The sequence below is a fragment of the Echeneis naucrates genome, chromosome 21 (assembly GCF_900963305.1).
Source record: "Echeneis naucrates chromosome 21, fEcheNa1.1, whole genome shotgun sequence".
Classification (NCBI taxonomy): domain Eukaryota; kingdom Metazoa; phylum Chordata; class Actinopteri; order Carangiformes; family Echeneidae; genus Echeneis; species Echeneis naucrates.
Genome location: NC_042531.1, coordinates 6,567,119 through 6,583,879, shown reverse-complemented (window position 1 = coordinate 6,583,879; position 16,761 = coordinate 6,567,119). Strand labels below are relative to the sequence as shown.

The 16,761-nt window shown below is 42.9% G+C and overlaps 2 protein-coding genes across 2 annotated transcripts; one reads left to right on the top strand and one right to left on the bottom strand.

The window, feature by feature from the left end:
* Positions 1 to 2,322: 2,322 nt before the first annotated feature.
* zic2a (zic family member 2 (odd-paired homolog, Drosophila), a) lies at positions 2,323 to 5,653 on the bottom strand. Its single transcript, XM_029530529.1, has 3 exons — positions 4,681 to 5,653; positions 3,273 to 3,436; positions 2,323 to 3,078 (listed from the first exon to the last, which is right to left on the bottom strand). The coding sequence occupies exons 1-3, from the start codon at positions 5,651 to 5,653 to the stop codon at positions 2,884 to 2,886; spliced, it is 1,332 nt and encodes a 443-aa protein (XP_029386389.1). The 3' UTR covers positions 2,323 to 2,883.
* Positions 5,654 to 11,159: 5,506 nt separating this feature from the next.
* zic5 (zic family member 5 (odd-paired homolog, Drosophila)) lies at positions 11,160 to 14,106 on the top strand. Its single transcript, XM_029530530.1, has 2 exons — positions 11,160 to 12,225; positions 13,664 to 14,106. The coding sequence occupies exons 1-2, from the start codon at positions 11,184 to 11,186 to the stop codon at positions 14,104 to 14,106; spliced, it is 1,485 nt and encodes a 494-aa protein (XP_029386390.1). The 5' UTR covers positions 11,160 to 11,183.
* The last annotated feature ends 2,655 nt before the right edge of the window (positions 14,107 to 16,761 follow it).

Here is a 16,761-nt window from a genome sequence, read left to right as displayed (position 1 = left end):
GGACGTTACATGAGTCCCAGCCAATCAATAATGTGGTGAGACCCCCCCCCCCCCCCCCCAGATATAATGAATGTGGATATGCAGGTTCAAGTCATCAGTACTGTGGGTTTATCATCGGACTTGAAATATTACCTCTAAACTTTGACCTGAGATTAAAAAAAAAAAAAAAATCACCGATGAGCTGCATCAGTGGAGCCCTAAGTTCTTACAGTAGGATAACAATAGTAACTTGACAACACAGTCAACAGTGTACAAGAGCTGTGACAAGAAGAAGAAGGAGGAGGGGGGGGGAAAGCGCTTCCTTATCCGCGGATCAATATGAGCTCAGCAGGAGCCGAACAGGAACCGGCATCGACACAGTGAGCGGAGCTGACCTTTCCCACTCCCCCCAGGTCACACCTTCCTCCGCCGGAGAGGTCACCCAGCCATTAGGAGCTCATTTACACTGCTGAAATCAGCTGCATGGAAATTAATAATTCTCTCACCATCTTGTGGGGCAGAGTATAATAAATATTTTTTTTTTTTAAGTAAAAAAGAAAAACATGTTAACACACTTTTTCTCTTTTGCCAAAATAAACAAGAGTTGGCCCTCTTTTGATGGGCTGGTAATGAGGTGTAGCATAAGAAATGAAAACTGAAACTTATTACAAGTCTTTTTGTGAGGATACGAAAACACAATATTTTAGTGGGTTCTAACTGATTTTAATTGATCCCATTGCCTGGTTGTAATCAGCAGCGCTTCCCCGGAGATCCCTGCAACTTTTTATTTACTACATAATTCTGTGAGCCCAGTAATGTGAGCAGCTTGTATAACAAGAGACAACAGCAGCTCCAGAAGACAGACACACACACACACACACACACACACACACACACACACACACACACTGAGAGTGCCACTTGTAGCAGCAGCAGCGGAGAGCCGGCCTGCAGCGATATATCCACCATCACTAACAAGTCCCACAACGTGTTTGCTGTTTCTCAACATCCATGAAGCATGACTCACAACAATAAAGACTAAACTTATTCAGACCGAAGCATGTACAAAAACAAACAAACAAAAAAAAAAAAAAAAAACCCAACAACAAGCAGCTGGAAAACGCTTCTTTCCTCATCTAAAGGCTGCAGCGTCCATTCAGGCCACACTCGGACTGAAGGGTTTATTCTTCACTGACCAATCAGCGTCATTCTCTTTACTCAAAACACCGAAAAACTCCTGAAGCATCCCTTTTTTTTTAAACCATGAGAATGAAAATCAGAGGCAGGAGAAATTTGGTTTATCACCCATAACAGGCTACAACAAGCAGAGGACCGAGCCAAGTCAAGTTCAAGTCCACCAGGCTGTGCAGCTCAGTGTACAGGCCGGGTGGAGGTGGATGGGGGAGGAAGGTGGGAGGAGGAAGGGATGGGAGGGCTGTTTTTTTTGTTTGTTTGTTTTTTTTTTAAATAAACTCGGTAACTGAGTTGGGAAATCATAAAGTGACAAGCTATGATTTATGGAAGAGAAAAGCTTTGTTGGTCTCCTTTTATGAGCAAACATGTCATAAATGCACACCAGCCCTGAGTGTGTGGAGCGATCATGATGAAAAATGTTTGGTCTGTTTTGGTTTTATTCATTCCAAATCTGAAAAAAAAAAAATCAAAATGAATGAATAAAACTGAAAAGCAGATTACGACCAGCCACAATTTAATTCCTTCGAGCAGTTCACTCTCAATAAACTGCACAGATCAAGGAGAAATTCCTAAATCATATCTACAGCACCACAACAGCCACATTGTTTAGGGGGCCACAATGTTCAGGGGCCTAGAAGCATTGCTTTGCAGAGACTGAGGTAAAACAGCACAATGATCTTAATCTTAAGGAGCAGAATATAAAGCATAAGAATTTATCAAGAGCTGATGACGACCTTTTCAAATCTGAGACATTTGGGATTTTTTTTTTTTTTTTCTCTTGAGGATGTGAGCTCAGTTTCATTTCCTCCAAAAGCAAGATACAACTCACTAAACCGCACCGGCTAACCACAAAATGGGAAAATCATAAGAGAGCAAAGAAAATACTTAGCACTTGCAACACCTTTTATTATATTTGTATGCAGTAAAATTCTTATCACAATAAGGAAGAAAACACCTCTTAAAACTTTGAACAAAAGCACATAACGAAACAACTGCCCATGTTTAGCTCATAATTGTACATATTTATAGTAAAGAAACATTCTTTATAAATACTGTTTCATCTGTAGCAAGTAAATACCATAATTTAATTACAAATGGATAAATATGGCAGTTGATATTTACAAAAAGGATGGGTGTAGTTACAGAAAATCGAACGGCACAACGCTTATTTTCCTCACAATCTTCCAGATAGTATTTCACAATTCAAACTTGCAAAGCACAAAACATCACAAGTTAAGCCCAGCAAACTAAAATATACATTCACAAGCATAATATTGTGGTCTGTCGGAGTTAAATGTTAACTTTGGCACTCTCTCCAGTTTATAGGTGTTTAGTATAGTACAATCAATTTGCCTTAAGATCACAATATTCAACATTATAGTACAATTTTATCGTAATATGTGCACTAAAAGTCCAGTTAGAGAAATAGCTACCATTGAAGGAACATCTATACACCAAAGACTGACAAACTATCACAACCAATGGGAAAGTGGGCTTTTAGTAATTATTTACAATATGAAATACACCTTAACTATTTTACATATTTTCCTCTGTTGGTAATTGTCATCTTCCCTGGTGAATCAAAAAATAACAACATAAAAAATAAACAAATGTTTTGTGTGCCTCTTGTGTGCACGTGTCCCAAATCTCCTGCTGGATGTTGTTCCAGTGCTGTGAAATGAGTGTGTGTTGCTTCATTTCGTCTTAGTCCTACACATACCATTCACTGAAATTGGAGGATAGGCCGCTGTGACTGGTGGTGTTGTGGACGGCTGAGGCTGGGGACAGGGTGGTGTTGCTTTGGGTCTCGGTGGTGGGAGACACCAGGCCTGGGGGTGTGGAGGATTCATACCCAGAGCTGGCTGCTGGTGATGAGTCTGATGCTGATGGGGATGATTCGTGAACCTGGGGAGATCGAAAACACAAGGAGGGAGGGACGAGAGGGAGGGGTGGGGGTATTTAAAATCTGATAAAATGCTTGAGATAAGAATAATTTAAAATTCGACATCAGGGGCATTCATATCAGCACTTTTGTATTAATGACAAACAAGCAGTACACACAGGCCTGACTCAGACATGAGGATTCAGCATGTATTTACCTTCATGTGTTTTCTTAAGGAGCTGGGATGTGTGTAGGACTTGTCACACATTTTGCAGAGGTAAGGTTTGTCCGACGTGTGAACGTGCATGTGTTTCTTTCGGTCGCTGCTGTTTGCAAACCTCCTGTCGCAGCCTTCAAACTCACACTGGAACGGCTTCTCTCCTGCAAGAAGAAGGGGGGAAAAATAAATACACACACACACACAAAAAAAAACGGTCAGATATTTTCTCCAAACCGCCTCGGGCTGATTGTGTAACAGCAAGGAGTTTTTCTCAGATCAAGCAAAGCTTAAAAATTCAAAAGAAAAAGTTGAAAATTTCTTTCAAAAAAAAAATCACAGCAATCTGAATTTTAAAACAACTCCTACTATCAGAGAAACTTTGAGGCGTTTTTTTTTTTTTTGTTTCTCTAAACGAGATGGGGTGATGGGGGGGGGGCACACATCTTATTTAGCCTAAATAATGCGCATAGTGATTTAGAGAGGGGGTGGGAGAGGACGGGTGGGTGGGGGGTGGACAAGGCCGTCCTCAGAAGGCCTACAGAAGGCGTACCATTTGCTGCGAAACAATAAAAATCTAATTAACACCTGACCAGCTCCGTGGCTCGGCACCATCACGGATTTCCCAAGAAAATAGGTCCAAATGTGAAAGGCTGGTAATGGCCCCGTCTAGCACCTCAGAGCTGCTGTTACAGGGACGCAGGAGAAAACAAAAGGCGCATAAACAGTGTACTACTACTACTACTATCACCACCGCTGCTGCTGCTGCTGCCAGCTCAACCCACAGCACACAACTTCTGCAGAAAATAAATCCTGCTAATTTTTCCTCATTCAAAAATAAAATCTCCGTGAAGCGAAGCTGCAGAGCGCAGATTCCTGGACAGGCTGCTTTCAAACCATCGGAGGTGATTTACTACCAATGCAGCCCCTCTACGATTGCACGCAACGCGCTCCCACAGTCCCCTTTGACCCATTTTAAAGTTTGCCCCCCCCCCCCCTCCCCCTTCCCCCCCTCCCTCTCTCAGAACAATAGCACATCTTACACACGCTGTTAATTTGGTTTTCTGCGCGTTTGGGAAATGTTTTCCAGCCACGGACGTGTGAAAATAATACGGCCCCGTTACAGTGGTGCACCGGTGAGGGGAATTATTCCGTTCTTCTAAACTCATTTACTCTCTCTGGATGTGCTGTTAAATTTTTAATCTGTCTCTGCACCCTTACTATCTGCTTTAGCAGCCTAAAATAGACGCTCGATAAGCAGATCTTTATTTGCGTTTGTCGTGACAGCAGCAGAATAAATAAACAGCATGCACGCTGCAGGGACGAGCAATAACAGCGACCTCGCTATTTCAATTAGATCAATAATAATAATAATGACAAAAAGATTTCAGTGTGTCTTGATAATTACCTGTGTGCGTTCTCTTGTGTATCTTCAAGTTTTCCGACCGTGCGAAGACCTTTCCACAGCCGGGGAAGGGGCACGGAAAAGGCTTCTCCCCGGTGTGCACCCGAATGTGGTTAACCAGTTTGTATTTCGCCTTGAACGGTTTGCTCTCCCGGGAGCAGTCCTCCCAGAAGCAGACGTGGTTGGTCTGCTCCGGTCCGCCGACGTGCTCCACCGAGACGTGCGTGACCAACTCGTGCATGGTGCTAAAAGTTTTGTTGCAGCACTTCTTCGGGTTGCTGAGCTGCTCGGGGTCGATCCACTTGCAGATGAGCTCCTGCTTGATGCACTGCTGCCTCATGTAGCGGAAAAAGGCACCGGGGTGGTGATGGGCTGCCATGTTCATCCCCATGTTCATATTCATGGAGCCGTACTGGTTGTGGAGCTGCGCGGCAGAGTAGGGGTCGGTCCTCGGGCTGGAAACCTGGTGGTACTGGTCGGAGCGTCCGAAAACTTCTCCCGGTAGTCCGAGCCTCATTTGCCCGTTCAGGACATTCGGGGATCCGTGAGAGCCGTGCTGGTCGTGGATCCCCGGGAAGAGGATGTGGCCTTGCGTGTCTGTGTGGGAGTGATGGAGGGATCCCGCCGTGGGGCCAAAAATAGTATGTTGGCTGCTGGCCGGAGAGGATTCTCCGAAGCCACGACTGCGAAAGAGAAAGTCCCTGGTGGAGTTGAAAGGAGAGCTCGCATACGACGTGACATGGGCGGCGTGAGCCCCCAGAGCCGCAGCGGGGTAGCCCGGCGCCTGGGTGGTGAAGGCTGAGCTCTGTCCCGGAGAGAGATCATGGTTGAGCTTAAAGGCGCCCATGTGTGCCGAGTCTACAAAGCTATTCTGCGCCAAACTCAAGTCTCTTTCCTGCATCTCGCTCGCTGAATGATGCCTGGCAAAGGAGCCCACTCCCAGTCCGGGGAACTGGTGACCAGCATCCAGTAACATAATTTCACCAGGCAAAAAATTTCTTCTTTTTTTTTTTTTTGTTTGTTTTTGTTTTGTTTTGGTTTTTTTGTTTTGTTTTGTTTTGTTTTGTTGGTTTAAATCAGCGCCGGGCTCGGTGCTACAGCGAATAAGTTAAAGAAAGAAATCAAAATAATCAAATGCTGATGCTGACAAGCAACGATTCAACTTCCAACCTTGGAAACACCATATCAGGTGTGGTTCAAAACGCTGCTCCGATCATGACGGGGAAGAAGAAGAAAACAAGAAGAAGAAAAAAAAAAAAAAATCAGCTTGGCTTGTCGAAAGACTGAATTTACTTCTGGTTAACTTGTGGCTGGAAAAATCCAAACGAAGTGAAGAGTTTCCCGGCGTCCTCTCCTCCGGACCTCGGCGGTTGGCTGCGTTAAAACGCACTCGGAAGAATTAAATAATTATCTTTCTAGGTGTCCTCTGCGCACACAGAGCGAGAGGACCCGGAGCATCTCAAAAAATCGCCGTTCCGATTGGGGGCATGTATTTATTTCTCTGGCTCGCCTGTGTTTATCGCGGAGGGTCCCTGTTTCTCCGTGGACTGGCTCTACCTCCTCTTCCGCCCCCTTTAACTGGAGCCCGTTCATTCATTCCTCGCAGCCTCATTGGCCGCTGAGCCTCATCAATCCCAGGTGCCCCTCCAATAGCAGGTAGCGCTTTGGCGACTTAATAGCGCAACGCCATTTTCCACTAATAATTACCGCCTACTTTTAGGAGAACATTTTTTTTTTTTTTTTTGGAGAGGGGGGGTAACAGGCAAAAGGGAGCACGACAAGAGAGAGGAGCGAACATGTTTCTGTTGTTTATACTTCGTTGGTGCCAAGTTGTAGCCTGTACAATAAAATAAAAAATGTACCATTTGATGAGATACAATAAGACCGAAATATTCAAATCAGGGTTAAAAAAATGTGGAGTTTTAAAGGAAACTCTTAAGTTGTTGATTTAATCTAAATGTGATGCAACCCGTTTTACATTTGCAAGCTAAAAAATGAGATAATCCCTAATAGTTGTGTTCATAATCTATGGAGCAGTATCGTTAAAGACGTTACACTCTCAATTAGCCGCCATGACAACTCTATAATGACACTGTCTACTAACGCAACACGTTTTGTGCGCATGTCAGCATAAGTGCAGAAGAAATGTCAAATTCTACAGTCTTCACTCCTATTTTTAGTGTGTGTGTATATATACAGCGATTTTATTCACTTCCAGGCTGGAGCTTCTGAGGGCGCTTCACATCTATGTGGCTAAACGCGAAGTGAACCAGCTCTGCGTTCATGGAATTATGAAAATCTGTATTTTATTAATTATTATTATTATTATTATTATTGTTTCTTATTAAACGGTTGAAGTATCAAATTTTAAACATTTTGTGTAAATCATCACAAAACCTAATTGCTATCTGAGGTTACTGCTGTAGATCTGAAAAACGAACAGATCATAATAAACTAAATAATAAATTTCTAAAATCATTCACGTTTGACAAAAGTCTTCTCTCCCCTTATCTGAGCAGAAAGACAGCACATGTGTGTGTGTGTGTGTCTCCAGATGGAGGTCCAGTGGGTTTTTTTTCTCTGGCTGTAGAACCACAACTGGGCCTTTAGTGGTGCTCCAGCGCTCACACTGGCAACCACCAGCGGTTGTTGGTTCTTTTAATGGTTCCATATGTCACTGGTTCTGCTTCCTCGGTGGTTCTCACATTCACCACACCAATTAAGTTACACGTTATGGTGCTGAACTGCGCTCAGATCGGAGTGAATCGTTAGTGACCTGCAAGGTCGAAGCTTTGCTGAACTCAAAATAATGAAGTTTTCGCTATACGAGTAATTTTTTTTTGTTACATAATGAATTAGGATGTTATGATGCAAAGCGTGTTTGCTTTTATGCCCCAAAACAATGTGCTGCAGAAAACAAAAGGCTGCATTACTTTTTTTTTTTTTTTGGTAATACTGTTAACACACACTTTCACTATAGGATTTCCTTTTGGGCACAAATAAATAAGAGGGAAGTCACACACACGAATAAAAAAAACTAAACTAAAAATAAAAGAAATGCGGATTCGATTAATTATCTGGCAACTTTCCATTACAAGCACTGCACTGAATCTGCGTTCAAATGGGGATATAGGCTGCACACAGGCCATAAACCGCAGCTGCTCATTCAAGTACACGTTAAAGGAAGTTTACTTACATTTTCACCAAATCCAGATCCCACAGGCTGTTCCCTCGCTCCCTCTGCTCTCTGGTGCTCCGACTGTAAACGACAAATAACGGTGAAGGAGAGGGAAACGTTTAAAAAACTTTTTTTTTTTTTTTTTTTTTTTAATAGTGTCTCTTAGCTCAGAGTGGGACAGGCTGAGCGTTGTGTGCCATTCTTCCAAGTCTATTTCGACCCGCACCACAGGAAACGCAGGAGCTGATCCAAGTTCAAAGTCACGTCTGCCGACCCCTATAAGAAGTTCTTTATTTCTCTGGAAAACCACAAAACCTTCCCCAGATAGGGAAAAAAGTGAAAGAGAATTAAAAAGAAAAAAAAAAATCAATCGGGTAGAGGCACATGGCTGCGGGTTTTCCCTTCTGTGTGGGGAAAGAAAAGGGCTCTAGCCTATTGAAAATCCCCCAAAGACCAGTATTTCAACAGGTTTAAGGAACAGCAGTCTGCACTGAGAAATGGCCCACAGACGTAAAATATAAATCACATAAAATATTACTGAGGCTGTGATCTGAAGTCAGAGCTGACAGAAATAACAGTTTCATATATGTAGCAGAGTTATTGGTGAAGTCAGAGGTGTTGATCACATAAAGGCTCTGTCCGTCTCTTCCAATGGGGGCCAGAGGCATATTTCTCCTCTCTGTTATCTGACAATATCAATATGTTGACACACTGGAAGGTTACTTGTGTGGCTCCCCTGACCTTGTGTTTCATGGGTGTTTGACCTCTGGCCCGTTAAAACCACATATGTTGGCCCCTTGACTCCTTTTGGTAAAATAACCCTGTTTATGACAAAGCGTCTTTGTTTTAGGGAGAAAGGGAGGGAGGCAGAGGTATAAGACGCCCCCCCCCTTTGTGTGAGGCATCAGGAGCTTTAAGTTATTTGGAGACTATAAGTCAGAAGTTTGAGTTTCTTCCCATTTATTTAGATATATATAAAATGGTTCAGTGCTTATGACATCTGAGAAATGGTGAATAAAGCCATCCTACAGTTTGTGTTAATTCTGCAGGCACATGGATTAGACCCAGGGGCCAATAAATCAGAAACAATACATCCACTGCTGGTTCCAGAAGCTTGCACTGGAGCAGCGCATATATGATTAAAAAAATAAAAATAAAAACCAATAAACCCCCAGGACAACAGGACAGAAGTCTGAACGTGAGGTTTTAAGTCAGTTTTAAATTTTGACAATCACACAAATGTGACACATGTGGTATTTGGGCAGGGACCGTGAAAAGGCTGCATAAGAAATAACCTGATGAGAGCAGAAATAACCTCAACTACAGTATGGAAAGAGCAACACAACCATACCGAAACATGACGTTTTTATTTATTTTAGATATTTTTTGTTGCAAAAATGCAACACTTACTACGCCAGTTTGAAAAGTCCTGAGTGTTTTCAATGCTGTCCTTCAGTTTCTGCACATCGTAAGTTCACAAAACTCGTAAAACAAACACAGAACATGTAACTAACCCCCCCCTCTGCGAGACTGGAAGCAATTACTGCTGATTTAAACCGTGTTAATTAATATATTTTACGTTGAATCGTTTTCAATCCAGCTTCTGTTCAAGTCACAAAAATCCTTGCACTGAAGGATCAGGAAATGGTCTGTAGTTAAACGACAGCTATCACTGATCGATTGGAAAAGGTGTCTGAATGAAGACATATCAATGACAGATCCACGTCCTGCTGTCAACAGGGACCATTCAAATGGCCTGAGCCATCATATGAAGTGAGCTTAAATTGGGTTTAACGAGTGAGTGCCAGCCTCATTACACAAGATCACAGAAAAATGGTAAACAACGTTTAGTTTAGTTTCTGTGCTTGGGGAAAAATGTAAAAAAAAAAAAAAAAAAAGTATGTGTATATTATATATATATATATATATATATATATATAAATAACCACCATTTAAAGTAGCTGGCAAGATACTCAGCTGAGAAATAAAAATGACACATTAAGGTACTTGTCTTAGAACGTTTATGGATCCTACAAAGATCTTCCTTAAATTGTAATGTATTCAAAGCCAAGACTTCAATTGTTTTAAATTGAACATTTTAGTTATTTATTTATTTAAAAGATCTACAGAAATGAAAAAAGACATTTTTATTGGTGTTGACTAATTTGTGATGGACGACACCACCCAAGATGCTTTTTAAAGTTTCTTTAAATTCAATTTCACTGATCCTGTTATGTTATTCAAATCAACATACGAGGAGAGAGCGTTTTATCCACATGGTACTAATGATGATGATAATTAATGAGCGAAACGGGAAAATTGATTATAACATCTGGGGGGAAAAAAAGAAAAAAATATAAAACATATTTCCTTTGATGTTTTTAATCTATTGTATTTATTACTTTTTTCACCCGGTATTTCTCTTTCTCGGTAATTTAGTGAGTAGAATTCAGCCATGCACCGTTTTCCCACATGTTCGCACTTGTTATTCTACATTTTGCTGACAGATCGTGTGGGATGTCCGGAGCTGCATGGAGTCCAGATGCTTCTTGGTCACTATAAAATGTAGACAAAAAAAACAAAAAAACAAAAAAACTAAAACAACACAAACATAAAAAAAAAAAAAAACTCCAAACAAACAAATGAATAAACAAATAAACCCTGAGAGTGACGGCCGAGGTGTTATTACACATCCATGCATGTCCACGTTTGTATTCGAGCCTCACATCATTCACGCACCGGCGTCTTTATTTTCTGTCTCTCTCCTCTTGTTCTCTCTTTTTTTTTTTTTTTTTTTTTTTTTGAAGGGGAGGGGGGGGGTCATATAGAGACATGAAATGAAAACCAAAACACTAGGACAAACCAAACCAGAGGCTAAACTAGGGCTGCACTTGTCAGATAAATTGACATTTCGGTCATCCACATGCGCCGGCGCCGGTGAGGAAAAAGAGACGCACAAACACAACTGCTGCTAACTCTGTGAGTACAACTTTTTGGAGTCAACAGCGATAAAGAGAGTGAGGGGGCGGATCCCTGCTGAGCCCCTGCGCTGAACGACAGCCAATCGCTTCGTTCTCCTAACTGCCAGTCACCGAAATCCGTCCAATACCCGCAGTGCCATTTCTAAACTGTATTCCCTACTGTGTCCTCCAACTGTTGTATGTTCTGCCAATCGCTTGAGGACAGAGTGGGAAAAGGAGCAAGCAGAGTTAGAAGCCGGACAAAAGAACTTATAGACCCCTTATATACATATTTTCCTCATGTTTTAGAGAGCGTGGTGTGGTGAAAAACAATTGCGGTGAGTGCGGATGGACTTGTCAGTGTAGTTATGGAGCCCCCTTTAAGCAAGAGGAATCCAGCGATAAGATTAGCGGATTTGGCAGCGACTCAACCCCTTCCTCATCAGAATATGACAGGCTTCCCGGGGCTAGGGGGGCATCACCCTCTCTCCCATCATGCCCACCTCCACCCTGGGGAGCTGGGCAACGACCCCGGAGTGGCACTCACTCCATTTGGACCAGAGCACATGGCACAGACAAATGCTCTCAAACTTAGCCCATCTCAGCACATTCAGAGCCATCCCGAAGCCCAGACCGCGGCATCTTTCACTTCAGCTCAGACCACAGTTGGTTTCCCCGTGGCTCACCCCCACTCAGGCTACTCAAGCAGCAGGGACTTCATCCTCAGGAGAGAACTCTCAGCCTCTGCTATGCATGCACTTGGCGACCAGCATAGTTCCGCCTCCTCCCCTCATCACCATGGCATGTTCATCTCCCCAACAGGTGCTTATGGGCACACGGAAAGTGGGGCCCATTCACTTTTCACTGGACTTCACGACCAGGCGTCCCCAGGTGCCCACCACCATGCCCTCAACGGGCAGATGCGTCTGGGTATACCGGGGGACATCTACGGCAGGCCAGAGCACTTCGGGCACAGGCCAGAGCACTATGGACCCTCTTCTCTCCACAGCTACAACTCCATGAACCTCAATGTGAACATCGCTTCTGCTCCTCACGGAGCGGCGGGGGCGTTTTTAAGATACATGCGGCAGCCCATAAAGCAAGAGCTAATCTGCAAATGGATTGACCAGGAGCAGAGTCAGAAGAAGCCCTGCTCCAAAACTTACAGCACCATGCACGAACTGGTCAACCACGTCACGGTGGAGCACGTCGGCGGACCGGAGCAGAGCACCCACGTCTGTTTTTGGGAGGAATGTCCGCGGGAAGGAAAGGCTTTCAAAGCGAAGTACAAACTGATCAATCACATCCGAGTTCACACGGGAGAGAAGCCTTTCCCGTGTCCTTTCCCGGGCTGCGGGAAAGTGTTTGCGCGATCGGAGAATTTAAAGATTCACAAGAGGACTCACACAGGTCAGTGCTTGCAATTGTCTCAAACTGAAAAATCGTTGTCGATCTCGATCGCAACGCATTGCAGTGAAACGGAGGAGACCGTGTTTTGCCGTTCACATCCTTAAAGCCGACCGACGGCGCGATCGTGCGTAATTGCGCGCGTAGAGCGAGAAAAAAAAATCGGTTTTGTTCAATGACGCGTTCGCACGGCGAGTAAACGTGTTTCATTTCCTTTTCATAAATGTAAACTTTTTTCTTTTTTGGGGCCGAGCCGCCTGCGGTATGCGTGAGAGGATTAGGGCATATGATTTGTAAAACGTGCTTACGTACACGAAGGCAGCGCTAGAACACACGTAAATGTAATTATCTTCAGGCACAAGACGTTTACGCAAAAACTCGGTTTCTACCTCGACCGGTCAGGTTCAGGTGGTTCGGGGTAACTTAACACACGGCGGGGTTACTAGTTGGAAGCAGGCTGCAGTCCCTGTGCCACACCGTCAGTAGACGTGCAATCCATCCGGGTAAGTAGTCCCACCAAAACAACTGCCAGCCTGCTGAAATGTTGGCCAGGGAATTTAAAGTTGAGGGCAGAGAGTCTGTGAGACAGTGAGCAGTGTAACTTCCCACAAGGATAACTTTTCACCCACTGCTGTATTTTCAGTTGTTGTTGTTGTTGTTATGATCCAGACTGAGGGTCTGGGTCATTTGGCCGGAAAAAAAAAAAAAAAAAAAAGGCCAAATCTGAACTCTCAGATTTGGCCTCCTGCCACCAGCACAGATAGGCCTCGACACCTTAGTGAATGACTTGAAATCCCGAGGGAAATAAACTACCAGCAAAATATAAATCATCAGAAAGTAGTCATTAAGATTATGAAACAAACTCCGCTCCAATCCAAAGATGTGCACGTCTGACATACATAGTCTGTAAAAAATAAATAAATACACGTTTGTCATTTAAGTGTGTCAAGCGTGTGTGTGAGACAAGTTATAGCGTCCACCACAGTACGTAAACGACTCCTGGTGGTCTCTTGAGTACGTACACACACACACACACACACACACACACACACACACACACACACACTCACTCCCACATACACATGCATGTAGCCAGAGGGCCTGGAGGCATGTTACACGTGTTCACGCAGGAAAATGCTTTGGACAAGTGGGTGTGTTGTGGTTGTGGCGCTGCTACAGTAGATGTTAAGTGAATAAGCTGAGCCCCAGTGGAGGAGTGCAGACTGCAGCACGGAGCAGTTAATGAGGAATTGACCTCATGTTGTATTTATTTAAGGTGATTTAAGCTCATTGGTGAAATTAGTCCATCACGCTCCAGGACTGGAAGAAGGGTGGTGTGTGTGTGGTGTGTAAAAAAAACAACACAAAAACAAAAAAGCTGCATCTGGACTGAATATCGATTTCTCTTTCTGTTTTGTTTTTTTTTTTTGATTTTTTTAAGGAGAGAAACCTTTCAAGTGCGAGTTTGACGGCTGCGACAGAAAATTCGCCAACAGCAGCGACCGGAAGAAGCACTCCCACGTCCACACCAGCGACAAGCCTTACTACTGCAAGGTCCGCGGCTGCGACAAGTCCTACACGCACCCCAGCTCCCTGCGGAAGCACATGAAGGTGCACTGCAAGTCTCCGCCGCCCCCCTCCACCAACGTCACCTACATCTCCCCCACGAACCCCCTCGGAGACCCCCTGTCGCCGGGCTCCGAGCCGCACAGGAACCGCTCCGCCGCCAACCTCTCCCCTCAGGTCACCAACCTCAACGAGTGGTACGTGTGCCAGGGCAGCGGGGGCCCCAACCACCTGCACACCCCCTCCAGCGACGTGCCAACGTCCGACTCGGACGACGAGGACTCTTTCAGAAACTCAGACCCGAGGACGATGCTCTGATGCCCGCTGACCTCCCCCTCCCCTCCTCCCCTCCTCCCCTCTCTCTCTCTTTTAGACCGCATGACTGTCAAACTCGTCATCTCCAGTTGACCCAGTAAAGTGTGTAAATCCGTGGTGGGCCCACTGGTCACTTATTCCCACTGTCTGTTAGTAAACGCAGCTAATATGCTTTTACTGTGGATGCAGCACAGGCCAAAAAAAAAAAAAAACTAAATTACAGGAGCAGGAGGACACCCTCTGACGGTGACCCCTGACCTTTCTAAAGATGTGGTTCCTCACTGTCAAATTGAAAACAGTGGAACTAAAATTAAAGGCTAAACGTCATATCTGAGAGGAGCATTTTTTTTTTAAAATGAGCCCATTTTAAACACAGAAATTACAATAATGGTTATTATTTTTCCCCCAAAAAAACAATATGCAGGGTTTATTCCACTGCATGTCTCAACACTCAACTGGTGTTCTGAGGTGACATCCTCCATGTGACCTCCCATCATCCCTTTGCAGTTTTAATAAGTGGCCTGCTATCCATCACTGTCACATTCCACATGTATGGAAAATTTATGGTACAACTTGTAAACACCACAAATGGCAACAAATAGTTAACGGACAGAATCTTGTGGTTCCAGTTCAAACTCTTTTTTTTTTTTTTGCCTCCCCCTTCTTTTTTGAAAATTTTATTTCGTGTAATTTCTCTAAGATGTGGTACAAACTTTGATAAACCAATAAGGAAAACATAAAGAGAGTGTCTTAAGGGTTCTCATTCACCTATTCAGATTTATACAATACATGTGTTTGGATGGAATTTTGTAATATTTAAGAAGTATTTAAGACTATATTTTATGCACAATACACAAGTGTTATGCTCGTTAAAGAGTATGAGTAAGTCCCTTGAGACCCTAAATGTCTACACTGACAGGCTTTGGCCCTGTAGAATTTGTATATATGTAACTGTACTGATGCTTGTGAATGTTGCGTAGTTTTAATTACAAAAAAAAAAAAAAAAAAAAAATGTTGTTTTGTACATCGTAATTTATTTGCTGGTATCAGTGTTGTACTGGAATTACAGAAACACCAAAGAATAATAATATCAGTTTTGGTGATGCGTTGTACCCTGCTGATGTTTTTTTTGTTTGTTTTTTTTTTTCCTTTTTCAGACTTTTATTGAACTTTTTTTTTGTTTCTGATTTTTCATTGTGTTCTGTAAGAAAAGAAAACATTTACTTGAATAGGCTGTGTAATGTGAAAAGTCCCTTTCTCGCATGCCTTTTGTAGTGATCTGTCTTTCTCTTTGAGGTGCATGGTGCCGTTGGACATGATGGATAAAAAAAGAAAAAAAAAATATGAATCAGCTATGAATGTGCAGACCCTTGATATTAAAAAAAACAACAATTCATTTACAACAAAATTTTTGCAAAAACTTAATTTAATTATTCCAGCACATACAGCTAATAATTAGCCTGTGTCTGATTAATAAGGGCCTTGGACTTTAGAAAATTTCCCAGATAAAAATGGACTGTTAATACATAAATTCAGCTGCTGATTTTGAGATTGCTACCTTTTTTTTTTTTTTTTTTTATAAAAGCTGCACCTCTCCTGTCAAATGATTCAATTTTTTTTATGTGAACTGTAAATAAGAGTCAACAATACGTCAATGTCAGTGTCACGTCAAATGAAAGAAAAAAAGCTCTGTTCACTCCTTATGACATTTCTATAACATGTCCAAGTGTTATCTCAGAAACGGGCCTGACGGGCCAAGGAGGCTGGAATAAACTAATCACTGAGCTAATGGGAAAACTTATAGCCCCCTGATGGAGCTACCTCTGAAAGCACGACAGCACAAAGCAACCGAGGCATGAATCATTCATGGAGAAAAAAAAAAAAAAACAACAACAACAAAAGATAAAAAGATATCAGACAATAAGAAAAGCCTTGTATGGAGTGTACAAAACAAGTTCCCCCTCTTATTTCCTCCATTAAAACGCACAAGCTCACTTTCAAAGAGTTGCCTGACCGCTCTATAGAATTAAAATTGACCAACGCGAGTCCTCAAGCTCTTCAAAGGCTGCTGCCACACACACACACACACACACACACACACACACCGTTGGCAGGTAGATTACACACCAGACAGCTTTGGGTGGTGTGAGAGAAAGAAAAAAAAAGACAAAAGCAAACATAAAAAAAGAACAAAAAACAAAACCATTTAAATAAGACGTTGTCAGTACACACTCGCTCAGACTGGAGGATGCTGGGAATGTGGCCATAAAAAAAAAAAAAAAAACACTCACACTTACTCAGCACTGGAGTGTGAACAATCTCAAATATTAACCTAATTTTACAAGACTAGAAACACTTCTGTATTATGCTTTGATAAAAGACAGCAGCCGCCTCACTGCAAATACATGACCTGTATCAATTTTATAGCCGTCCTGTGGATTTCTTTAAAAAACAAACCAAAAAAAAAAAAAAAAAAAAAAAACACTCAATCTGCTGCTTCTTTCAAAGCAGAAGAAGATGTGGGCCTTCTCTGGTTTTGTATCGTGGACTTTTATGGGCGTGAGGAGCCTGAAGAGGAGCCTGCTCTTGCAGGCCCCCTGTTTGGAAACAAGCGCTCAATGAATGTTGCAAAAATAAACACGATGAAAAATAACCAGA

Bases quoted from the DNA above. Each gene is read 5' to 3' on its own strand.
- zic5 (XM_029530530.1), top strand. From the start codon at position 11,184: ATGGAGCCCCCTTTAAGCAAGAGGAATCCAGCGATAAGATTAGCGGAT. The intron at 12,226-13,663 runs GTCAGTGCTTGC...GATTTTTTTAAG, and splicing joins TCACAAGAGGACTCACACAG to GAGAGAAACCTTTCAAGTGC.
- zic2a (XM_029530529.1), bottom strand. From the start codon at position 5,653: ATGTTACTGGATGCTGGTCACCAGTTCCCCGGACTGGGAGTGGGCTCC. The intron at 3,437-4,680 runs GTAATTATCAAG...TTCTTCTTGCAG, and splicing joins ACACAAGAGAACGCACACAG to GAGAGAAGCCGTTCCAGTGT. The intron at 3,079-3,272 runs GTAAATACATGC...CGATCTCCCCAG, and splicing joins CCTTAAGAAAACACATGAAG to GTTCACGAATCATCCCCATC.